General features: G+C 38.7%; 1 protein-coding gene across 3 annotated transcripts in view; it reads left to right on the forward strand.

The window, feature by feature from the left end:
* The window catches only part of reck (reversion-inducing-cysteine-rich protein with kazal motifs), a 93,155-nt gene that overhangs the window by 22,559 nt on the left and 43,426 nt on the right, over positions 1-27,170 (forward strand). Inside the window, exon 1 of one of the 3 annotated variants that reach the window (XM_077508793.1) lies at positions 22,977-23,026. The exons of 1 other annotated variant lie outside the window; for it this stretch is intronic. In XM_077508793.1, the coding sequence (XP_077364919.1) occupies positions 23,015-23,026 (12 nt within the window). In that variant the 5' untranslated portion in view covers positions 22,977-23,014. Of the gene's footprint in view, positions 1-22,976; positions 23,027-26,796; positions 26,891-27,170 lie in introns of those variants that run through there. One more of the 3 variants, XM_077508795.1, reaches the window with a different exon arrangement.

Below are 27,170 nucleotides of genomic sequence, written 5' to 3' on the forward strand. Positions count from 1 at the left end.
TGTATATATACGTTTTGGCTTCGGTGCAGCCTCTGAACTGAAGAGAATGCTTGAAGTAATTGTAGTTATTGCAAAATCGGCCAGCAGATAGCAGTAGAGTATATGGTCCATAATTAACTCATTTACTCCCAAAAACGTATAAATACGTTCTATTTTAAATATTACCATGCTCCCAAAGATGTATTTATACGTTTTGGCTTTGATGCAGCCTCTGAACTGAAGAGAATGCTTGAAGTAATTGTAGTTATTACAAAATCGGCCAGCAGATAGCAGCAGAGTATATGGTCCATAATTAACTCATTTACTCCCAAAAACGTATAAATACGTTCTATTTTAAATATTACCATGCTCCCAAAGATGTATTTATACGTTTTGGCTTTGGTGCAGCCTCTGAACTGAAGAGAATGCTTGAAGTAATTGTAGTTATTGCAAAATCGGCCAGCAGATAGCAGCAGAATATAAGAGATCAAAAAGCTCTTTTTTTTTCCCACTATTTTAAACAGATTTGTGAATAATGATGAAACTTAGCCATATTCTAAATGCTAATTGATGGAAACAGATATAAATGTGATTTTTTTTTCCTGGTGAAAGAAGAGGCTCTAATCTTTCTTTTGTTAGATTCCATGTTTTTATAGCAATAGGACACAATATTCTATGGGCCTTGCAAAATCAGTCAAAATCCAGTGAAACAACGAAAATGTCCTGGGAGTGAATGAGTTGATTTTGCTGACAATGATAGCAGTCTTAAGTTTATCAAGACATTTTTAAAGAGAAGCATCTAGGGGAGGGAACAAGATGAAGATCAGAACACATTTGCGCAATTTTTGCAGACATCAGGTCACTTCAAAGGGTTCACATTTTCTACAGGGGATCGATCCTCAGATCCAAAGTTGGAACAGAACATAGTCTATCACTAACCATTGAATATTTCTGTGAAAAACTTCTACACCAGAAGTATAAGAAAAAAAAATCACTACCTTTACTGATATTTTTTTTTGCTTTCTTTTTCCTTAGCCTATAGACCTTTATCTGTGAACTATTTTTGTACTTTAATAGTCAACAGACTTGAAAAGTTTCCTCCATAAAAAAAAAAAAAACCTTCTATTGATGTAGCATACTTTTACTCTACTTCAAAAGAAAGAATTTTAGCTGCAGTGCTGACCCAAGGTCTGATTTGGCTCTGCATTATCCTGCTGCACCCACATCTCTTTACTTTGTTGCTAGTAGATTAATGGCTTCAGCTGCAGCAGGAGTTATAGACGGGGGAAGAAAAGATTCTTGTGATGACGGTGCTACAACATGTTTGTCTTTGGTGAGCAAAAGCACTAAACCGGAGGGAAATAATTGACCCATTTGAATTTGAGTCATCGGTGATAGAAGCTGCGGTTTTAACATTCGTATTCTTTGTTGCATGTTTGTTTGTACAGTATTGTTTCGACATGAAAAGATTATATTTCCTGGTGGAGGCCCTACGGTCACAGTGCACTATGGACGCTATCAATATTTGGTATGGGAACTGTACAGAACAGAACAAAGGGAGATTTTGAAGATTTTCTTTCTTGAATGGGCAGGTACCAAAATTTCAGTCCACGTTCAGTTCTGCAGGAAACCACATTTTACAAGACTGTTCTTCAATACATTTTTCAGTTTGTCTGTCGATATACGCAAGCAGCAGTATGCAGACTATAGTCATAAAAGATGAGGTCAGAACAAATATTGTCTTCCTCTCATTAGAGGAAAAATCGTAATGAAAACAAGAAATAGGGAGACTGAGATTCCAATAAATACGCTTCATTTAATTTGTGGGACAAGTCAAGATCAAGGTTGCAAACTGACATTTCAATTCTAGTTAAGCATTTTAATTAAATCCAACTTCAGTGGATATGAAATCAAAGTTTTTGGATTATTTTTCTTTCTTTTTCTCTCATCATCATAGGTGGGCAAAAGGTCAATCCCAAATGACTAAACTTGGCATCAGAAAAGGTTGGAGACCTATTGCATCACACGGTTATTCAAATAACCGACACATTTAAAAAGTTACAATATAAAACATCTTGAATATAGATTTTTTTTTTTTCAAAAGCTGACCCTGCGCCTTATAATCCAGTGCGCCTTATATATGGATTAATAATGGGACGCCACAGGTCTCGCTGTCGGTGAGCCTGCACGATCGGTGACGCGCATGCGCAGAAGATCCCGCCATCTTGGATTGCTAGCTAATACTAATACTTTACCTGAGAGAAAATAATAAAACAACTGTTTAGTCATTTTGGGAGTGAATGGAGTTGTCAGAAAGCTGGTTTGTAATCTATTAATAAAGTTTGACTGACCTATCTGACTGTTTTGTTGACATTCCCTTTAGCGCAGCACCATCTAATGGATGCATAACGTAACCCCAGCCTCTACTGTAGCGCATTATATATGGAAAAAGTTTTAAAATATGTCATTCATTGAAGGTGCTCCTTATAATGAGGTGCGCCTTATAGTGCGGAAAATACGGTACACCGTAATATAGAGTGCTGGAAATATTTCAATCTCAGTAACAAATGTAACAGTCATTAAAACCAGAAAAGGAAACCAAACCACTGGCTTGATTAAACCATCTTGTGTCTTATTCAGACTAGTTTTATCAAAAATAATTGGTTGGCCAACCCCCTCCTGCGCCACATTCACATTACCCTTCTGATTGCGAGGACCAATGAAGGCTAGTCCATTATGATGTCTTCGGGGATGCAGCTCTCTTGAAGCCATCCAATGCTCGATAGGGACATTTATGTAAGGAAACACATCATTACATGACCATTTATACATAATCACCCACTTAAAAGGACCCCATAGGACAGAACTGCAGCGTATGGGCCATTTACACAGCCCATGTGTGTTTTTATGCACGTGTCGATTGTGATGTGTGTACTGTATGTGTTTGTGTCTCTAATGTAATACAGTCCATCTGACATGTGCCTTATGGTGATGCTCAGAAATATGATCAAAATGACCATAGTTTTCCTCTTTCATGATACTCTACTCCTATATAGCTACATGGAAAACGTGCACACAAACACGTTGACGTCAGAATCTTTGAATCTGTAGGGGCGAAATTCTAAGTGGGCCATCCGTGACGAAATGATCTGACTAAATGACCTTCAGGTTTCAGAATCTATGTATTCTATATCAGGATTAGGCTACACTATACGTACAAATACAATTTTCCTTATGTTTCCTTTTTCTACATCTAAGAAACTGGGGGCCCTAACTCGCAAACCATCAGGCTTCCTATTCTGTAACAAACTGGTAACTCTCAAGCAAGGCAAGTCATGCCAATTGCCTCATGGCTACATGACCGGAATCCGACCGGAATCCTTCCAATTTGAAAAATATACTTCTGGAAATGTATGCATACATATGAGACTGACAATATTTCTGAAGCAAAACTAAACTGTCAGGGTGTGATTGATGATACAATTTTCAGACATATCGGTTGCCAGCCCAGGCACAGGTACAGTTTATTTGTTAGCGGTAAGTTTGCCGCTAGCTGTTAGCTGCCTGCCAGCACTACTGTGACAATTACAATGACAGAGTCAGGGAAGCATAAAGCAAAGTGCAAATGTGAAGAGGAGCACAACACTTATTTTTGAATGTCTTATCCTCATAGGAAGATGTAGTTTTTTTTTTGTTGTTGTTGTTTTTTTGAGAATGGAATTGTGACCTTCTGTTCACTATGCCAGACTTCCACTTCACAACCCTGGACTGTCATTTCAGTCCTGAGCAGAGTTTCAGGGTTTCACCTGCACAGCCCAATGATTTCACCATTCAAAAGTTTCGACACAACATTCTAAAAATCCCGTATTGTATCAAAAGTCTGCTCAGGGAGAGAAATAAAACAACATTGAGAGATGAATGAAGACGGTCATCATCTTTATGAACTACATCCATTAAAAACACATCAGTCAAGTCAGACGGATAACCTTTTGACATGTAGAGTGATGGGTACATTGCTTGGCAATAAGGTTGTCAGTCAACATGATTACAGAGACCTCTGTAATGTAGCAAAGGGCACAGGGCTGTGAATGTGTGCGTTTGTGTGCGTTATGGAGGCAGCAGATATTCAGGGTGATAGTGAGTGATGCCCTTATAATATTTCCGTGTTATTCTCTGCTATTATTGGTGTTAGCTGCAGAGTCACCCTGCTTTATTACTGTCGAACTCTCTCTTCGCGTCCTCCCTCACTCGCTTATGCTGTTTCCATTGCTCCCTGTCCTCCACTCTGCCAACATTCTCTTGTATATTTCTGTCCTGGTGCCAGGATCCCTCCTGTAATGCCATGAGACCTGTTGTTGATATATTTTTTTCTATCTTCTCATTTGACCATAATCCATTAGTGTCCCAGTGTGGTTTGATTGTAATTTATTTTGAGAGGAAAGGGTCTGTTTGTTGGAAGGAAGTTCTTACGATAGATGGAAAAGCATATGAGTGTTTGGCCAGAAAATTAGATGTAGCCAATTGAAGGACTCGAGTAAAAATGGTCTGTTTTTGTCTCTAATTATAGGTCATGTGTCATCAGATTATCAAAGGGAGTTGCTGACTGACAATCCATTTTCCATCAAACATATTTAGTCCATCTCTGGGACCAGAATAGCCTATGGAAGGACTATGTAGTATGTAAATTGTCATATGACATTTTCAATACAGTATGTGTGGCAATTTGTGTGTAAATGAAGCTCTTTGCTGGTCCTCTTCAGTGGCGGCATACAATGGCAATAACAAGAAAGGTTGCGCTTGTGTAAAATTCTGGGTGGGAACTTCCACTGGTTCTTGTATCTTAATGCTCACGATATTATACTAACAGTAATAACCAGACGGCTGCATTTTCTCAGTTGAACTGTTTACTGGATGCCAGAAAGATAGAGTACACACCTGCTATTCGTATGCGGAAGAGGAACTGATCTATTCAGAATCGTCCCTGCACTTATACTGTCTAGGCCGCCCGCCCACATGGGCGAGAATGTGTGGCCTGATGGCCTGAACTGGTTTTTACTGGATACGTATGTCAGAATGCAGACAGATAGAAAGGCGCCAAGCAAGGACAAATAACAGCAACACAACGGCATCTATCTAGTCATGAAGACCCCTCATTAACACTTGCATTGAACTTGAACTTCTGGGAAAAAAAAAATAGCAACTGTCAGAAGACAAATCTCAACTCTGTGCATGTGTTTTCCAACTACAGGGTGATCACTCTCCTCAGCCTGCCTAGTAAGATCTTTTAGGTGGTTCTGGAGTAAATACAATCTGACAGAACAGTGAACAGTGAACCAGATCATCATCAGTAGGGGCTGTGAGAGTTTAGCCAAACAATCTACATGTGCAGTGTCGACTTGGAGAAGGCAATTGACTGTGCCCATCAGGAGGTCCATTGGTCTGGGTACAATCAGTTTCAGTACTTCGTCCACATTGTTAACAGTCAATGAAATTCATTTCCGGTGAGGGTTGGAATCCACCAAGACTGCCCTTGCCACTATTTCTATTCATCACGTTTATGGAGAGCATTTGGCAGAGTTCAGAGAGTCTGGAGGAATTGGTGTTGGCTTCATCAAGCCACAATCTTGAACTCTTCTTGAAGTGGTTTATTGCTGAGTGTGAAGTGGTTGAGATGAGCACAATCGGCACCTCCAAAACTGAAACCTTTGTCTCCAGTTAGAAGAGGTCAAATGCGAGTGAAAGTAGACATCAGTCTGTTGTCGCTTGGTTAAGTGGATATTTGGTTATGAGGATGCTACCAGGATGCCTTTCTGGTGGAGTGTTGGAGGATACCCCTTGTAAAATCCGAGATATCTCAGCTCACCAGGGAAGGACTTGGGACCCGAGCGAAACAAAGTAGGTGGGGAAAAGGTTCTCTTCTTAGGATGCTACCCTTGCGACCTGACCCCAGATTAGCGGAAGAAGATTTTCCAACATGAATATGCCCTTGTGGGAAGAAAAAAAGCATGTTCAATATAGACAAGGCTGGATGAGTTTTGTGTGGAAACCATCAAACACCTTTTGAGATGAACTCAAATTCATTCTAAAAGCCTTACATGGTCACTAAATGCACTAAAAGTCAGGCATGCTGTTTGGTATAAAATAGATTTTTATCACACTCTACTTCTTTTGACAAGCAAAGCAGACCTAGATGTATTTTTTATCTTTTGATAGGAAGGCAGAAATTTGTTTTTGGATCAAATGGAAGTGTAGACTTTCTTTTTTTGATGCCAATTAAACTTTGACTGTACAGCAAGGTGACGCATTTTGGAGCATGGCCTTCTCTTGCAGTTATTTTCATGGTGGAACAAATTTCGGCAGCAGGAAATTACAACCTCGCAAAACACTGTGGAAGAAAGTATTTTACTACAAGTCACATGGATAATTAAATGTGTTGAAAAGTCTTTTACTCAAGTTTTGTTTTTGTTTTTTTCCAGAGTCTTTTGTATATATTTTTTGTGCTATTCCAGTGATAAAAGCAACATTTTAGAGGCACATGTTTACTCTTAATGTGGAATTTTGATTTGGCTGTTATATGTACAACATTGCGACACCGATTACCTGCGTTTTAAATTTTGAATCACAGGAAAACCTTGACATTTGGATGCTCCTAAAAAAAACTAGTTGCAGAACACCAGACACCCCCAGTTTAAAGATGGGTTTAGTGTGGTGTGCGTGTGTGCTCAAAGTGTTTGGACAGTATAATTAGGATGGGCAGATGTAAAGTAACCCCACTTGCCTCAAATACAGGCCGTTGGGTATTTTGTGTTGTCCCTGTTTGTTTTTCGTCTTTTGTAGGCTGTTATTTTAATGAGTGTTGAAAAACCTATTTGAGCCTTGTTATTCACTTCAGAAAACTCGTCTGACAGGAGATTGAGTTTTAAGCAGGGAAGACACTGAGGTTCAAACAACTGAGGCAACCTTGACTTCCATTCCTCGGGTGGATATTTGGAACCTAATGCACAATGAAGAGAAGCAGTCCATGGAAATGCTTACAGAAAGGCTCTGTCTTAAGTTGCTGCAGACGGAATTACCGTATTTTCCGCACTATAAGGCGCACCTAAAAGCCTTCAATTTTTTCAAAAGCTGACCATGTGCCTTATAATGCAGTGCGCCTTATATATGGATCAGTATTGAGCCACAACAGGTGACACGATCGGTGACGTGCATGCGCAGAAGATCCCACCATCTTGGATCGCTAGCTAATACTAATACTTTACCTCAGAGAAAATAATAAAACGGCTGTTTATTCATTTTGGGAGTGAATGGAGTTGTCAAAAAGCTGGTTTGTAATCTATTAATAAAGTTTGACTGACCTATCTGACTGTTTTGTTGACGTTCCCTTTAGCGCAGCACCATCTAATGGATGCATAACGTAACCCCAGCCTCTACTGTAGCGCCTTATATATGGAAAAAGTTTCAAAATATGTCATTCATTGAAGGTGCGCCTTATAATGCGGTGCGCCTTTCAGTGCGGAAAATATGGTAGACATTTTTTTCCCACTAAAGGAAATGAATTGACGGTTTTACACATTAAAATTATCTTGAAGTCGGTTACTGACTTGTGTAGGATACAGTATATAAAAAACAGTGTCATAAAATATGTTTCAAAGTCTGTTGATTACTCGCAAAAAGTGTTGATGATTCAAATATTCTATAGTCCCTCTATTGTAGCTATGGTCCCAAATTTCCCCACCCATTGCGATGAATGTCTTTGTAAGATTATCTTGAATGATTATCCAATGGATTGGGGTTTGTTAAGAGTGATTTTTGTCCTCTCAAATCCTCTTGGTAAACACCCCGGGCCAACAAACTGCAAATCAATGTCAATATGTTTACCCGACGGATTCCTCAATTGTGACAAGAAACAGAACAATAGCCGATAATTAAGCAGCCTGAAGCTCACACTGCTGGATTTAATGGCAGGAAACAATATGGTATATGGATGCTGGAAGGATGATTTCACACACATGCAATGGCATGAAAGCCCGTTTTGACTGTAGGTTATGGCCAGTCTGTCTCTTAGTTCCTTTTAAATACTATGTTAATTGCAAGCAGGTGTGGTGCCGTCCGGAAAATCTGCCCACGGGTCCTCAGCATGGAGATTGGAAAAACACAAACTACGAATTAGCTTATTGTACAACTGCAAACATAGGAATTTAACAGCTACAGCTGCGTAATTAACTCATTTGCTCCCAATAACGTGTAAATACGTTTTTTAATGTTCTAAGTGTCCCAAAGACGTATTTATACGTTTTGTTTTTGTTTGTTTGTTTGTTTTTATGCTAGAGCATACAGAAGGCTTTGAGTCAGCCTCTCAACTGCAAAGAACGAAATGGTAGTTATTACACAAACGGCCAGCAGGTGGCAGCAGAGCAAAGGAGATCAACCAGGGCCATGTTGAAAAAAAGCTCAATTACTTACAATTTTAAATAGATTTGTGAAAACTGATGAAACTTAGCTCTCTTCGAATGCTAATTGCTGCAAAACGGAAACAGATAGAAACATACTTATTTTATCTGATGAAAGAAGAGACTTTAATCTTTCTTTTGATAGGTTCCATGCTTTTATAGCCATAAAACACAATATTCTGTGGGCCTTGCAAAATCAGTCAAAATCCAGTAAAACAGCCTGGAGCGAACGGGACAACTTCTGTGAAAATGGCTGGGAGTGAATGAGTTAATAAGAATAATTTTCATTCATTTCTGTTAGCCCATCAATGACTTTCCGTACTCTGCCTTAGCATAAAGCTAACGTCATTCTGTTTTGTAAGTGTTGGTTTTACCAACAGAAATAATTCTATCAAAAATGCTTTCAAATATTGGCATAGCTTAATTAAAACAGCGAGTGACCAATAATGTCATGTTCCAGCTTTTTTTCTGTTCTTTTGAGTCTACGCTGTCCAGTCGCTCCGGGAACACACAATTACTGCTGCCAATCATAACCGCAATGATCCTTCATCTTCTATCTGCCAGTTTGTCATCACTTACATTTGAAAGCAGAGCACGGTGTACGGTACGCAGACTCAAATGTCTTGTATGCCATTGATTGTTAGAGGAAAAAAACATTGAAGCTTTCATTCAGCTCATTGAGGTTTATCAATGTTTTCATTTTCCCATCTATCTTTCCATGGAATTCAATTTGGAGCTCCAGCTTGGCGGGTGCAGCATCTTCCACTCAAGGGTAGCAGCTATTGATGCAAGCCACGGCATCCTCTGGCCTCAAGCGAGGAGCCCAATTTTCTGTCTATTTACGCCACAGTTATGACCTCATTGATTTCAAATAGCTCTGTTGCTATGGTGGCTCTTCTCCAATGCACCTAGTGACCACCGCTGATCAACAGCATGGGAGCAACAGAAAATCGCAGTGGGCCAGTTAAAGTGGGCAAACAAAATGCGCCCTTTGTCTCGTCAAAACTCTGGCCGCCTTGTCAGTTATGAAATGGAGATTTTATTGCTGCCACCCTGAACAGAAACATTTGTTTTAGTTGTTGAATGCTAATTCCTGACTTCTAGAGAAGCCTGTTAACCCCTTATCATACGAGCAATTTTGCCGAAAATGCTTTAAAAAAAAAGTTGCATTCAAAGTACGTTTGAAGCTGTTCCTGAACCATTTAGAGTATCGGCATAGTTTATATATTTTTTTTTTAAGAATGTTTGCCCGCCAGAGACCCATCCGAATTTTAAGGGGTTGTTAACTCATTCACTCCCAGCCATTTTCACAGAAGCAATCCCGTTCGCTCCCGGCTGTTTTACTGGATTTTGACTGATTTTGCAAGGCCTACAGTTAAGCTAAGTTTCATCAGTTTTCACAAATCTATTCAAAATTGTAAGTAATTGAGCTTTTTTTCAAGATGGCCCTAGTTGATCTCCTTTGCCCTGCTGCCACCTGCTGGCCGTTTGTGTAATAACTACCATTTCTGCAACCGTTCTTTGCAGTTGAGAGGCTGCATCAAAGCCTTCTGTATGCTCTAGCATAAAAAAACAAAAAACAAAACAAAAAAACTTATAAATACGTCTTTGGGACACTTAGAACATAAAAAAAAAAAACGTATTTACACATTATTGGGAGCAAATGAGTTAATGAGCCAAAAGAAAAGGAACTATAAGTGCTACCTTTTCTTCACAATCTCAGCTGAGTTTGAACTTTAAATGCGTGTATTCTTCATAATCTAGAATTCTATCGTCAATTTGTGTATAAAACAATCCCATAGTCACCGGTACTTTACACAGCAATTTGCCAGGTGTGCAAATGAGAATGTGTGTGGGTGGTACTGCTATTACTTTCCAACACAGGCATTTTCAGGAAATGCGCTCTGAAAGTGGTCATGATTATCCCTATTTTTAACTTTTTTTGTTTGTCTAGACCAACCAGCATGTAAAAGACAGGGCTGTAAGAGAGAACATCACGACAGCAATGTGACACTGCCAATAGAATTTTTTATTTTTTTTTTAAACCATTTTGAAATGACAACATGAACATAAATTTAATATGTCCACAGAATGTAGCTGTTAAATTAAAACAATACAGAAAATTTGTAACTGAAACACTCCAAAAAAATACATTTTAGCATGAAATCAGTCTGGAGCATAAAATAATCCTCCTGATACGCTGTGACTTGGAGGCTTTTCCGGCAATCTAAAACGTGGAGAGGTTCAAACCGGGAAGGTCACGGTTAATGACTGTAAAGCACTCTGAAACATGCTCTTGCAGAATTTAAAGAAATGAAGAATATGGGCAGTACCCTTGGTAGAGAACTTGTTTACCTGCAAACCACTGCAGAGCTCAATCAAATCAGGTAGAACTGTTTACTGGTAGTAGTAGTATTGTACCATATTGTGTTTAACTAATTCACTCCCAGCCATTTTCACAGAAACAATCCCGTTCGCTGTTTTACTGGATTTTGACTGATTTTGCAAGGCCCACAGAATATTGTGTTTTATGGCTATAAAACCATGGAACCTATCAAAAGAAAGATTAAAGTCTCTTCTTTCATCAGATAAAATAACTATGTTTCTATCTGTTTCCGTTTTGCAGCAATTAGCATTCGAAGAGAGCTAAGTTTCATCAGTTTTCACAAATCTATTTAAAATTGTAAGGAATCGAGGTTTTTTTCGAGATGGCCCTGTTTGATCTCCTTTGCTCTGCTGCCACCTGCTGGCCGTTTGTGTAATAACTACCATTTCTGCAACCGTTCTTAGCAGTTGAGAGGCTGACTCAAAGCCTTCTGTATGCTCTAGCATAAAAACAATTTTTTAAAAAACGTATAAATACGTCTTTGGGACACTTAGAACATTAAAAAATAACGTATTTATACGTTATTGGGAGTTAATGAGTCAAGACACAACACCGAACAAAAATGGTGTCTTATGAGCATTGTGTTAATTGAACACATAGCTCACAAGAACTTATTCTGTTGTATGAACGGCAACAGGTGGATACACAGTTTTATTATGCTCCGGTCACTATACCTTGAGGATACTTCAGTGGTGCTTGATGTTAGTCAGGTATTCACTTAAATGAATCTAAATCTCACCCTCAGTGGTTTTATTTGCTATTTGCTCTCACATTCTGTTGAAATCTAGACATAAATAAACAAACGGTGAGCCCTGAGGCCTATTTATTTGCATGCAAAGCATGTTCCTAATTGTAAGCAGACCTGTACTTGCTATCCTCGAGGCTTGGTGACCTGCAAACGATACTGCATCACTTTCTTGTAATTAATTCAATGTGAACAATCGAAATTTCTGTCATAACCCAATGTTGAGGTGTGCTTAGCTTAACTACGTATTTTATTAGTTGTATAGCACCGGTAAAGTAGAATACTGCGAAGAACAGCAGTTACGTCACTTTATTCCATCTTCTGAAAGAAAACGACAGCCCAGCTCGAATGTTTTTTCGTGTAGCAGTGTGTTGTTTCTGTGAAATGTAATGCGTAGCTATTAACTAACCATTCGGACTTGTCTTGTGCCTTGGCTTTTGTTATGTATATGAGCCCTATTATGTATGGGAAGTAAATGTATCGAGTGGAGGAGGAATGAAGGGGGTCAATATGAATAAGGGGTGGGTTTTAATAATCTTCTTGTGGGTTTTACAGGGGTTGGTGGTGGGCTATTTCCCTGGAGGATGCTCTTCAGGGACATACTGCACCTCCTCCTTCTCTCGCGTTGCTCTATTATTTCATGCTTTCTCCACTTGATATTGAGACAACAGGGAGGATTAAGCCCTGCAGTAACAGGGAAACGGCAAAACGCAATGTACCCTTATGGATAGATGTGTTGGGGGTGTGAGTATTACAGTTTACATTTTTAACTCATTCACTGCCAATGACAACTATAGACGTCAAAAATCCAAGCAAACAGCCAGTGTTAATTTTGAAAAAAAAAAGAAAATTTAAAATAAAAATGTTAATAATAATAAAAAAAGAAATTTGAATTTAGTTTTAGTTATAGTCTTCTGACTAAATTTAATTAAAGCCTTAGTCATAACTCAGTCACCTGATTGTATTTTAGTTTTAATCCAGTTTTAGTCAACAAAAATAAAGAGCAATTTTAGTCGACTAAAATTGGCTTTTGGAGGCCGAGACCCAGTATGTGGTCTCAGTAAGACCAAGAACGATCACAAGAACGTCAACGCCCGTCTTGTAGGGTAACAGGAATCCGTTCTACGCACGATGGTAGCACTTAGCAATGAAATTGTTGTCATCGTTGTTATTCATAACAACAATGATTAATAACTATGAATGAAAACAATGAAAAACCAAAATCAAGTTAAAATTTCTTGTCAAAATTTACACTGGCTGTTTGCTTGGATTTTTGAAGCCTATAGTCGTCATTGGCAGTGAATGAGTTAAGCTAGTCTCACCTATGTTCACACTTCTCTACAAGCGGACAAATGTAAGTTATGACACATTTTCACCTTCATAAAAGCCTTGTGTAAAGTTTTGGTCGAACTAAAGTAGCATTAATGAGATGCTATGCGTAGTGAATGCGTTAAAGGGTCGTACTTTGGTCGGAATTGAAACTTGGTTCTCTGAGAACCAGTTCCCAGTACAGTAATGCAGTTTCTAGGAATCATTTGTTTGCTTGCCCGACGACTCTGCGAACAAAAGAACTGCTGCTTGCTCTCCGCTGTGATTTGGCTCGATTCATGACAATTATGGCCAAAGAGCAAGAAGGATAAAGGAATTCCAAGTATTGGGAACTGATCACTAACAACATCACTGTGACGCTCACCTCTCTTGGATGTGCCTCTGGGCTCATTTTTGGAAATGTGTCATATGTTGGGAAACATTTCCAGTGAAAATAATCTATACACGATGGATTATATCCTGGCCGGAATGATCAACCCTCATTCCCAATTTGAAGACATTACAGAATTAAGGCAGACAAAACCATTTGTATTATTACAGGTTTACGTCAGTCCATCAATCATCAACAAACTGGGCCGACCCGTCAATGACAGACTGACAGACAGTCCTTCAGTACTGACAGAATGGCCACATCTGGTCAACTGACAATGTACAGTAGTTGACTGCTTGTTAGAGAAGCCATGAGAAGGTGAAGAAACGGGACACAGCGACAGCTTTTCTAAAGGGCTCTGATCTCATTAACTCATTTGCTCCCAATAACGTGTAAATACGTTTTTTTTAATGTTCTAAGTGTTCCAAAGACGTATTTATACGTTATTTTTTATTTTTTTTAATGCTACCGCATACAGAAGGCTTTGATGCAGCCTCTCAACTGCAAAGAAATGGTAGTTATAACACAAACGGCCAGCAGATGGCAGCAGAGCAAATGAGAAACGGGACACAGCGACAGCTTTTCTAAAGGGCTCTGATCTCATTAACTCATTTGCTCCCAATAACGTGTAAATACGTTTTTTTTTTATGTTCTAAGTGTTCCAAAGACATATTTATACGTTATTTTTTATTTATTTTTATATGCTACCGCATACAGAAGGCTTTGATGCAGCCTCTCAACTGCAAAGAAATGGTAGTTATAACACAAACGGCCAGCAGATGGCAGCAGAGCAAATGAGAAACGGGACACAGCGACAGCTTTTCTAAAGGGCTCTGATCTCATTAACTCATTTGCTCCCAATAACGTGTAAATAAGTTTTTTTTTTATGTTCTAAGTGTTCCAAAGACGTATTTATACGTTTTTTTTGTTTTGTTTTTATGCTACCGCATACAGAAGTCTTTGATGCAGCCTCTCAACTGCAAAGAAATGGTAGTTATAACACAAACGGCCAGCAGATGGCAGCAGAGCAAATGAGTTCAACCAGGGCCATGTAGAAAAAAAAAATCAATTACTTACAATTTTGAATAGATTTGTGAAAACTGATGAAACTTAGCTGTCTTCTAATGCTAATTGGTGCAAAACGGAAACAGATAGAAACATACTTTTTTTTTCCTGACGAAAGAAGAGACTTTAATCTTTCTTTTGATAGGTTCCATGCTTTTATAGCAATAGAACACAATATTCTGTGGGCCTTGCAAAATCAGTCAAAATCCAGTAAAACAGCCGGGAGCGAACGGGACTGCTTCTGTGAAAATGGCTGGGAGTGAATGAGTTAAGAGTCATTCTTTATTGGCTTGCTTCTGTCCATTCCAGTCAGGTCAATCCCAACAATCAATCAATGCATCCCTTGCCGATAACGCTTCACGATGCGGGGTTGCAAAGATCTGCTGCCTAATTCATCTTGACAAAGTGTACAGACTTGTAATCAATTGCAGAGCTGACTGAATTTCAAAAACATTCACAAGACGATCTAAAAATGTATGTTAAAACCCACATCCTTGGAAATGAGGTCGAAAGTAGAGTTCGAAGCTTATGAAAGAGCCTTAGAAACCAAGCTGAACTTGTCAAGAATCAAACAAACAGCCTCCCTAATAAAGCAAAGTTGAAGGACAGCGAACAGGCTGGCAGAGAACCATCAAGCTTGATTTTCTGAATGTTGGACTTGATGCCCTTTGCCTCTTCCTTTCTATTTGTCTGTGAAGTCTTCTAATGAAAATACAGCGTCTGAGCCCATTCGTCGCTTTTCTCCAGGAACGGTAGCCGACAAATACTGTGAAGCTGATCAATAACCCACGGAGAAACCTGTGAACTCTCTGGGCTTAATGGGAGGTAATGGGAGTGGAAGTAGAAAGAGGTGTGCTTTTGCAGGCTCGGACGGTAACATCGGCTGAATTAACACCTCAGTAAGACGCGAAGAGTGTGGGCGGTTAGTGGGGAGAATTGGTCAAATGAAACGAAATGGTTGATAATGTTATCTTACGGTATCGCGGGAAGGTTTCAGATTGACACGTTGCCTTTGTCCCCACTTATGCTTTTATTTCTGACATAGCTTGACAGTACTTGGGAAGAACAGAGTCTTGTCAAGTCCAATTTCCAATTTTCTCCTTCTGGTAGACGACTATCCAGATCCGAAATCCTGATGGACTCGACCATTACTTAACCTTAAAATGTTCTGATTTTTGTTGTTAATTTTGTTCCCACCAGTCATGTTTTTAGTTTGTGTTGTTATAGTACATAAAGACAACAGTTGTGTATTTTTATTTACCGTATTTTCCGCACTATAAGGCGCACCTAAAAGCCTTCAATTTTTTTCAAAAGCTCACCATGCGCCTTATAATCCAGTGCGCCTTATATGTGGATCAGTATTGAGCCGCAACAGGTGACACGATCGGTGACACGCATGCGCAGAAGATCCCGCCATCTTGAATCGCTAGCTAATACTAATACTTTACCTCAGAGGAAATGATAAAACATCTGTTTATTCATTTTGGGAGTGAATGGAGTTGTCAGAAAGCTGGTTTGTAATCTATTAATAAAGTTTGACTGACCTATCTGACTGTTTTGTTGACATTCCCTTTAGCGCAGCACCATCTAATGGATGCATAACGGAACCCCAGCCTGTACTGTAGCGCCTTATATATGGAAAAAGTTTTAAAATATGTCATCCATTGAAGATGCGCCTTACAATGAGGTGCGCCTTATAGTGCGGAAAATACGGTAATTCTTGTAGTGAAGCAGACTTACTAGCCCAAATATCCGCATTGCTGCTATGACCATTTGCTTATGTGAATAGGTCCTACTACTAAGACAGAAAACATTACCTGTCACAACAAAAACATCTTTATAAAATGAAATCACTGGTGCATTGGGATCATCAGCCATAATACAACAAGAGTGTCATATATGAAGAAAATATTAACACCTACGTGGCCCAGGGAAAAGCCGTTGGGTATTTTTTCCTTCCATTAACTGGATGTTAGGCACTTGACACCAACAAAATGCCCCTCAGAGTGTAAGGAGCCCTCAAGGAAATAGCTTCAGCCGACATTAAATCCTTTTCTCCTGCTTCTCGGAAAGGCTTGAAGCCTGAAGCGGGATTAAGAGAAGTCTATCAGTTCTTTGCCATCATAAGTGATAAGTAAGGTGTAGAGTGTGTGTGTGTGTGGGGGGGGGGTTAAATCCAGGAACATGCTACATGTCGCTCTTTTAATACTGCTGGTACTGACAAAAAAAACTTTAAATCTTCAATTAAGTAAGAGTCAGGAGTTTCAGCTCAAGTTTTTTTTATATATATTTTTTCAAAAATCTATACTTTTGGTCAGTCCACACACTCCACACGTGTGGGTGTCATTTTTACAAATTATTGTCCAATCTAAAGTGTTTACTCTCTTTGATGATGCAATGTTAATGGTTGAACAAACGTGCCGTTTTGGGGGTTCTCCTGAAATGTGACTGTTTTTAATAAATAATACATTTTCATACAAATCTTAACAGTGTATATGTACAAGTTTACTGAATAGTATTTTCTAAATTTGAGTTAAAAAAAATCGTAACAATCGACTTGTAAATTCATATCGGGATTAATCGGTATCGAATCGAATCGTGACCTATGAATCGTGATGCGGATCGAATCGTCAGGTACAAGGTACACATATGCACAATACCGATAGACATAATATGTTGTTGTTTATGGGAGGGCTTTTCACTTGCTTCCCAGATTTAGTGAGAGAAAATTGTGGCATCATATTTGATATTAGGGATGTCACGATAAGGGCAATATCGTGATATCATGATATTAAAACTGCCACAATATCGTCGTCATCATGTTCACAATATTTCAAAGGAAAACATCTGTTAAAAAAAAAAAGTCATGTTGATTTCCATTTGTGCAGTTCTAGCACCCTCTAGTGGCTAGTTTATTAGTGCAATCTGATTTTCATTAGGAATGTTTTGGCCTTCTATGTTTAAAATTATGCGAATTGTCAGATGTAAGGGAACCTAATTTGCTTGTGAAGCGATTGATAAATGTGTGCTTGCATTACCAAGTAAGTGCCTCAATATTGTTATTAGAGATTGTAGGAGGTTTATATGCATTCCTGTTACGTGCAAAAGCACAATATTGTGCTTTATTTTTTTTTTTTAGTATGATCTCTTTTTTACAATATTGTGACCTTTTCTTTAAATATCGCCAACGCCCCCCACAATATCATGATAATTATCGTATCGCGAACTTCATATCGTGATATCGTATCGTGATGTTTGGATATCGTTACATCCCTATTTGATATTAGGCTTCTTTTTAACCTGAATCACCTTTTTTTTGCGAGCAACCTCGGGCTAATTTGGCATCGCCATGTGCAAATCACAACATGAACAGCCATAAAATTTGCACATTATATAGAAAATACAAATAAAATGGATAGCAACTGTGATGACCAGCAACATTAAATGTCCACCCACCGCAAGGGCCTCTTGGCTGCTGCAATTAAAGCGACGCCTTTCCTCTGATTAGAGGAAAAAGAAGAGACAGAATTGATCGACCTTAAGCCATCGCTCGTTGCTTCCTAAATGGCAGAAACCTAACACAATATACTTCCAGTCACGCGCGCGCACACGCACACACTCGAATGGCCATGGAAAGAGTCGCCTTTCAAACACAGCAAATGCACTCGCTCGAAATTGATGTGGAAAACGTGCGGATACGACACAACAGCAAGGCTGCTTTTGTATTGAGGAGAAATTAGAGAAAAGCGCAAGGTCGCCTTTATTGTGTATGCGTGTCGTTTCCACCTGATAAAATAAGCAGAATCAACAGTCATGCTGCAATGTGCAGTGCACTGAAATGATTCTCTGAAAATTGTCCTCTTTAAAGTGGATTTGCAAGGTTTAAAAAGGCTCATTTTTAGGCGTTATAACTGCAATTAATGCTCATGATAACAACTTTTATCCTTATCGAATATAAAATGTATAAATTAATGTCTGGGAATCTGGTGATAACTGCACTGTTTAAAACTACATTTGCTATTTGATAATCATTTTCAGTAGTTTGGGTTATGTTTGTCCAAATTCTCAGCAGTAAAAATTCTCAAATTTCGTCAAAATTAGATTATTAGCTGAACATCTATCTGCTTTACTTTGGAAAACAAACATTTTTGTTTTTTTTTGTCTTATTTCTGACATGTTACCGACAAAAAACAGTAACAGAATCTTAATTAGGGTGACCATATTCCCATTTACAAAAAAAAAAAAGCCTTGAAATTGTGGTACCAGTTGCAGTTACACAGCATCCTTCGCCTCCTATTAGTCACGGAATGCCAACCGGACATTTTCACAAATTTCTAAAAACCCCGGACGCCCAAACAGGACGTAAGAAAATGGTCTGTTCTCCAAAATGTCCTCTCAAAATAGGACATTTGGTCACCCGTATCTTTATGTTTGTGAATATGTATTTGCAATAATGTTGTTTTTAAAAAAGGAAGTCAACCCCCAAATTTTCTTTACACTATGTTGCATGCGCCACTACTAGTCGAAACACGTCATTGAGTTAACTCATTCACTCCCAGCCATTTTCACAGAAGCAATCCCGTTCGCTCCCGGCTGTTTTACTGGATTTTGACTGATTTTGCAAGGCCCACAGAATATTGTATTCAATTGCTATAAAAACATGGATCCTATCATAAGAAAGATTAAAGTCCCTTCTTTCATCAGGAAAAAAAGTATGTTTCTATCTGTTTCCGTTTTGCAGCAATTAGCATTAGAAGAGAGCTAAGTTTCATCAGTTTTCACAAATCTATTTAAAATTGTAAGTAATTGAGCTTTTTTTTCTACATAGCCCTGGTTGATCTCCTTTGCTCTGCTGCCACCTGCTGGCCGTTTGTGTAATAACTACCATTTCTGCAACCGTTCTTTGCAGTTGAGAGGGTGCATCAAAGCCTTCTGTATGCTCTAGCATAAAAAAAAAACAAAAAAACAAAAAAACAAAAAAAAAAACATAAATACGTCTTTGGGACACTTAGAACATTAAAAAAACGTATTTATACGTTATTGGGAGTAAATGATTTAATATTGTGTTTGTGGAATATAAATTAACAGCAACATCCACCCATTTTTATCCAACTCGGCAGCGGCCATTTTGCCTCTTGCTGTTGACTAGAGTCAGAGACTCGGATAACAACCAATCACAGCTCACATGTTTTCTGAAGCTGAGCCGTGATTGGCCCTTACCTGAGCTCTGAGTGAATAAGATGTCATTTTTAGTTGACAGCGAATGGCAAAATGGTCGCCCTTGCAATGGTGGATTTTGCTACTTAACTCCACAAACATGGTATTAATCAAAATGTTGTTTAGTGGGGCACATTTTGTAAATAATATTTTGGGGTTGACTTCCTCAATGAGTAAAACTGCTCCATTGCATATTACTTTTGAAGTATTTTTTAATCACAGTATATAACGTGATCTGACAAAGGATGATTACCAATCCACATCAATGAGGATTTTTACCGAGTGAGACCGCTGTTCAAGAACACAAGATTGAAAAATATTCACAAAGCACATCTGTGTATGTTCCGGTGCTATTTAAAGAAGTCCAATTAAATCCAATGCTCACATAATCTCTCTCCCTCACTTTCCGCTTTCATTAACTTGTGTTTCTATAGAATGTCAGGCACAGACCGCCCACGCCTCTCACACTCGCCGGCCAATTAGAGCTGCAGCGCGGTACAACAGCAACCTCTAGTGGAGGGATCTATAGTTCCTGTTGCTGCATGTCACTTTAATTGGCCTGGATTTTGTTTGAATCGAGGGTCAAACATGTTGGCACTGTGTCAAAAGGTATTTGGGCCCCGGCCATACTGATTCGCTCGGACGTTGCGGTGTCAAGGAGGAAGACACAAATAACTTGGAGTGCGTGTATATTTATGTAGTGTAGAGTGGCAGGCCAACAGGTGATAGGTGAAAATCTCTTTTATTGAGAGACCTTATAGAAAAGCATTTTAATACAGTTTTATTCGTCCTATACACTTTAAACTGAAACCATTGTGAGGTAGCTTCACAAACATAAAATTATTCATCTAAAAGGGTGGTTCAACTTAACTCATTTACTCCCAATAACGTATTAATACGTTTTTTAAATGTTCTAAGTGTCCCAAATACGTATTTATACGTTTTTTTTGTTTTTTTTGTTTTATGCTAGAGCATACAGAAGGCTTTGATGCAGCCTCTTCACTGCAAAGAACGGTTGCACAAACGGCCAGTAGGTGGCAGCAGAGCAAAGGAGATCAACCAGGGCCATGTAGAAAAAAAGCTCAATTACTTACAATTTTAAAAAGATTTGTGAAAACTGATGAAACGTAGCTCTCTTCTAATGCTAATTGCTGCAAAACGGAAACAGATAGAAACATACTTTTTTTTCCTGACGAAAGAAGAGAAGAGCAAAAGAACACAATATTCTGTGGGCCTTGCAAAATCAGTCAAAATCCAGTAAAACAGCCGGGAGCGAACGGGACTGCTTCTGTGAAAATGGCTGGGAGTGAATGAGTTAAGTTAAAATGAGTAAATTAATAAATGCTAAATTTACAATGAAGCTGAACTAGCCTCTCTACTGTAACCGCATCCCTACTTAATATTGCAGGTATACAACAACGCACGTCTTGCGATTGCCATCTAACAGCCCAGATTCATTTTCCACCCGGGCGTTCATGTGCCTTTCATCCAAAATGAATAATTCCTTGTCATGAAATATCTTCAAGCACAAAGGTAAGCCTCATTGAAATGTGACGCGTTGCACGAGAGCAATAAGCCAGCGACACGGCCGGGCTGCAAAATAATATTAATGAAAGCCTGAGAGAGCCGTGTGCGAGCATGACCCCGCGTCGGTCCACTCTGATTGACCCCACTGGAAGTTGGCCGAGGACCGCAAATGCATCCGATTCACAGCATCCTCCACAGCAAAGGAGGCAGAGGGATGTGCTTGTCGGTGCATTCAAATGAACTTGCGCTGTTTCGTCACGTTCACGGCAATTCTAAATCTGTGCGGTGGTGGTACGATGAGAGGAGAGGTTATTAAAACCTGGCAGAATGGAGACTCAATTAATTTAGTCTCAATAGGTGTCCCAACTACGGCCCAGGGGCCGTTTGCGACCCGCAGTCCATTTTTTTAATGGCCCGTGACCGATGCTAAAAATGGCATTTGACTCAGTTCAAATAAAATAAAAACAAAAATGTTGGAGATGGTCAAATTAAGAAGGGAGTGTGTTGAAAAACACTATTGCTATTAAAGGTTATTTCATTATAAGACGCATCTTCAATGAATAACATATTTCAAAACTTTTTCCATATATAAGGCGCACCGCATTATAAGGCGCACCTTCAATGAATGACATATTTTGAAACTTTTTCCATATATAAGGCGCTACAGTAGAGGCTGAGGTTACGTTATGCATCCATTAGATGGTGCTGCGCTAAAGGCAATGTCAACAAAACAGTCAGATAGGTCAGTCAAACTTTATTAATAGATTACAAACCAGCTTTCTGACAACTCCATTCACTCCCAAAATGAATAAACAGTTGTTTTATTATTTTCTCTGAGGTAAAGTATTAGTATTAGCTAGCGATTCAAGATGGCGGGATCTTCTGCGCATGTGCGTCACCGATAGCGTCTTGACAGCGAGACCTGTTGTGGCTCAATATTGATCCGTATATAAGGCGCACTGGATTATAAGGCGCATGGTCATCTTTTGAAAAAATTGAAGGCTCTTAGGTGCGCCTTATAGTGCGGAAAATACGGTAAATGAATATGGCTTTTTGAACATATGATCAATATAAGTGCAATCCATATACCATTTTGATCAAATTGGACTTGACCTGTTTTACGGCCAAAGTACATTGAGTAACGCATTCGAGTTGATCCTGTCATTCGGTGGCTAAAGTCAATATTAATAGCCAATATAGAATACAGTATGCACATGTAAACAGTGTGTTTAAGTGTACACATATGCATTACATTGTATGTTATTGTATTGTAGTATTCTTCTATTTCACTGTATTCGATTCATTCCATTTTCACCATTATTGTCAAATAACGTCTTTATTCAAAGGCTAATGACTGCGCAACTGAGTAGCTGGGGGCTGTGTGTGTTGTACGCCACCACAAACAGTATTTACTAATTGCCTAGTAAAATGCAACCAGTTGGGAACAAGATTGCTGATCACAAAATAATTCACACTTGTTGACTTGAAGGAACGACATTGAAATGAATGCTAATGTGGATGCCCGTCAGCGATGCTATTTATTTATTTTAAACCGGGACATCAAAAATTTGGGATAGTATAATTTTAGACGGCGGGGTACGTTTAGTGTTATTCAACTCTTAATATCCACATGGTGTTTTCACAAAAATAATGACTTTTTCAATGAAAAACCAAGCAAGAAATCTAACATCTAATCTAATATTCTACATATTTTGCCATCTCTGTATTTGTATAGATGTAGATGATGCAAGGTTTCATTTGGAGTTCAAAGTTTTCAGAGAATTAGCATAGGGGGCACAATCAGAGTTTCTTTTGTGTTGTTGTGAATTTAAGGAGGGGGGGAATCTAGTGAGCTCCTGGAGAGAATACTAAATAGATCCACTTTGATTAGCATAAGGGGCAAGTGCTTCTGCCATTTCCTCTCATGTCCTGAAGCACTTTGGAGGATGCGCTCAGCGGTGAGTCTGTCTTTGTTGGTGTGGCGAATCATCGAATATTTGCAGCATGTAAAATTGAGGTGAATTTTGCTATTGTTGTCAGTCCTTTCGAGACACTTTCAAAAGGTAATGCGGCTTGATTGTTCACTAGTCTGGTCTGACAAGATAAAAGCCAAAGGGCTGCATATAAATAGTGGAACGCTAGATGTATGTGTGCCATTTTGTATTGAAAATATAATTTCATGCTCAATTTTAAAACAATATTCATAGGTAGATTACAAAGATTTAAAAAGTAATTGTGTTTTTCAACTGAAACGCATTCATTGCTACTTCAATTTTACTGTGGCTTTGTATACAGGACTGTCTCGGAAGATTAGAATATTGTGGTAAAGTCCATTATTTTCTGTAATGCAATTAAATAAGCAAAAAATGCCATACATTCTGGATTCATTACTAATCAACGGAAATATTGCAAGCCTTTTATTGTTTTAATATTGCTGATTATGGCATTTTCAGCCAAATATCCTATCTCAAAATATTAGAATATTTCTTCAGACCAAGTAAAAAAAATGCCATAATCAGCAATATTAACTCATTCACTCCCAACCATTTTCACTTAGTGTTTTCCTGGATGTTGACTGATTTTTCAAGGCCTGCGAAATATTATGTTCTATTGCTATAAAAATATTGAACATACCAAAAGAGAGATTAGAGTCGCTTCTTTTATCAGGGGAAAAAAAAAGTATAATCCTTTCTGTTTCCCCTGTGCAACAATTAGCAATAGAACATAGCTAAGTTTCATCGTTTTCTGCTTGGAACTGTGGGGAAATCAGCTTGTTTTAACATGGCCTGGTTGATCTCTTATACTCTGCTGCCACTCAACCATTTTCTGCAGTAGAGAGACTGCATCAAAGCCTTCTCTATGCTCTGGCATAAAAAACGTATAAGTACGTCTTTGGGACACTTGAAACATTTAAAATATGACGTATTTATACGTTTTTGGGAGCTAATGAGTTAAAACAATAAAAGGCTTGCAATATTTCAGTTGATTTGTAATGATTCCAGAATGTATGGCATTTTTGCTAATTTAATTGCATGACAGAAAATAATGGACTTTACCACAATATTCTAATTTTCTGAGACAGTCCTGTATGTATTCATTCATTGGTATAATAAATGAGGAAAATTAAACAAGTATACAATTCAGTAGACAATCTGTCATGCAATTTTGTTGTTGTTTCGTACAATATAAAAGCAACAATTTTCAACTTTTTTACGGTAGTCATCAATCACTCAGATATTGGCGATGCATCCAGATTTCAGCCTGTTTTACTGCCACTTCTCTTCTCTCCCTCACATCTTGCGAAATTGATTTTGGAAAAACACCAGAATTTCTAACACAATAACTAATTGCTGAGCAAAAAAAAAGGAAAAAAAAAGAAAAATTCCAAACTAATAAATGAGTGTTAGATGGTCTCATAATTTTTTTTTTTTTTTTTTTTTTTTTTTTTTAAGAAAAAAAAAAAAAAAAAGATGGTCTCATAACAACAACAAGGACCTCGCCACCCACATTGTACCGTCATGCAATTAAACCCACAAAAGCCCACACATGCAAAACACTGGAATCTTCCTGCCTTACACAAGAGGCAGGGTCGAGGGTTACCCTCACTGAGAACACCATTTCTTTCTTTGGCTCGCCTCCTAATCAAAGTCGTAATTAGTGCTCATGTTTCTGGTTGAGCGGAATCGATGGCTAACAGTGACGTGAATGGACGCTAAGTGAAGTCACTGCTCATCAGCATACATGTATTATATCGCCAGATTAAAGAATCAATATGGGGCAAACAATATGAGCCATGAAAATTTCAACCAAAGTAGCAGTAAAACACTTAAAAGTAAACAAAGAACTGTTAACAGTTTGTTAGAATGAGTTACTAAATTTGAGTCCTCCAAAGACAACACTTAACTCATTCACTCCCAGCCATTTTCACAGAAGCAGTCCCGTTTGCTCCCGGCTGTTTTACTGAATTTTGACTGATTTCGCAAGTCCCAAAGAATATTGTGTTCAATGTCTATAAAAGCATGGAACTGATCAAAAGAAAGATTAAAGTCTCTTCTTTCATCCGGAAAAAAAAGTAGGTTTCTCTCTGTTTCCGTTTTGCAGCAATTAGCATTAGAAGAGAGCTAAGTTTCATCAGTTTTAACAAATCTACTTAAAATTGTAAGAAATTTAGTTTTTTTTCTAGATGGCCCTGGTTGATCTCCTTTGCTCTGCTGCCACCTGCTGGCCGTTTGTGTAATAACTAACATTTCTGCAACCGTTCTTTGCAGTTGAGAGGCTGCATCAAAGCCTTCTGTATGCTCTAGCATAAAAAAATTAATAAATAAAATTTTTTTAAAAAAACGTATAAATACGTCTTTGGGACACTTAGAGCATTAAAAAAACGTATTTACACGTTATTGGGAGTAAATGAGTTAAAAGCACAAGGAGCCCAGAAGCAGTGAAATATTTCCATCTGGCACTGAAGGTGTAGTGTGTGTTTCTGTGGCCCATTGTTCTCCCGTACAAAGACCTCCTACCTCGCTTCCACATTGGAGGCGGTATCAAGTGAGATTAAGCGCCTTTGTAAGTCATCAAGGCGCCGTCTTGTGATATTGATCCCTTATACCAGGTGAAATGGGATGATCGCTGGAGAAGTAATTATAAAAGGCCTCAACCATGATCCTCACAATAGTTTATCAGCACAATCGTGAAAAGACACTAGTAGGCAGATGGGGAATATCTCTCCATTTGTCAGTGGCCCACACCATAAAAGTCGTTGGTCATTGCTCCCGGTAGAACGATAAGCAGCTTATGCCAAATTGGAGAAGGACTGATTACATCCCCGAGGAGATATGTGATGAAGCGCTCTGCCCTGATTGAGATGTCGACTTCGGTGTCAAAGGCGTTCTCGATCACTGCCAAGTGGTGCGAGGTCGAAAAAAGAGAACTTTGGCACCGTCTGAAGAAAACCTTTTCGCACTACTTTGTGAGTTTTCCTGTTCTGTATTAGCTAAAGTGTGAAGCTAATTAATCCTAACAACAGACTTTTAATGCAGGTTTTATAACAAGAATAAAAGTTGCTGTTATTTTGTTAGCGCAAATTTTTTTATAATATCTAAAATCTATCTTATTCATGTCGACCTTTTGTCGTTTTTGATTTTTTTTTTTTTTTTTCCTGGCACGTCAGTCTTTAACCTGCACTTGAGGCTGGCTACACTTCTATTGGCAGCTTGCATGCAGCATAACAGCTAAATGCTGCTTCACCATGTTTGTTTGGAATTGGAACTTTGGTCTCCACTAATTGACCTGACCTCAGAGCCCTACTGGCCAAGGACAAGAATCAAGTTGAATATACTGTACATATAAAAACAATTTTTAACCAATCATAATGTTGATGTTTGCCTTTAAGGGGCGTGGCCAAGTGAATGATGTCAGCGGCTGCAGTCAGGTTGGTTGGTTCTGACGTTCTAATTTTGTAGCTGCGTGTTTGACTTTTTGTCTTATTCAAAGTGTCTGAAAGGACATGGGCAACTGTGGCTCTCCTTACCCACATGCCAAGGCATTACAGTTGCTCCATTTGCGGAAATCCTTTCACGGAGCCTTAAAATTGGAAATAAGCATGTTTTTTAGTTTACTCTTATTTGCACTTGAGAATCGTGGAATTGATTTCATCTTCGTACATACCGGTAGTCGTTTTTTACGTTGTTGATGTTTATGCAGGCCAAAAGGTCTTTTCCTGTTCCACTTAGAATCCCGGAAACGAAGCAAACAATCTTGACCAACTGTGTATTGGTCATCCTCAGACCTCATTAATATTCTAACAGAACCTTCTCCACCAGCAGGTGAGGCGCTGTATGATTTCTCTCCTCAGGCAGGAAGTAAAAGCAAATTGCCTCGGGGCACGTGAAAAGAAGGCATCAATTAAATAAGAACATATTCTCTTGGCATTTATAGCCATGCTTCAATACGACAATTTAGCCTCCAAGCAAAATATGACCACGGGGCGTTAAGTGAAATGCATCTCAGGAGATGGCGGCGTACGTATATGCACAAATTAATCAGGCTATTGAAATAGTTTCCACTTTTTAGACACTTCAATGTGAACTTTGACCAATCTGTCAA

This window comes from Festucalex cinctus, chromosome 20, assembly GCF_051991245.1.
Source record: "Festucalex cinctus isolate MCC-2025b chromosome 20, RoL_Fcin_1.0, whole genome shotgun sequence".
Lineage (NCBI taxonomy): Eukaryota > Metazoa > Chordata > Actinopteri > Syngnathiformes > Syngnathidae > Festucalex > Festucalex cinctus.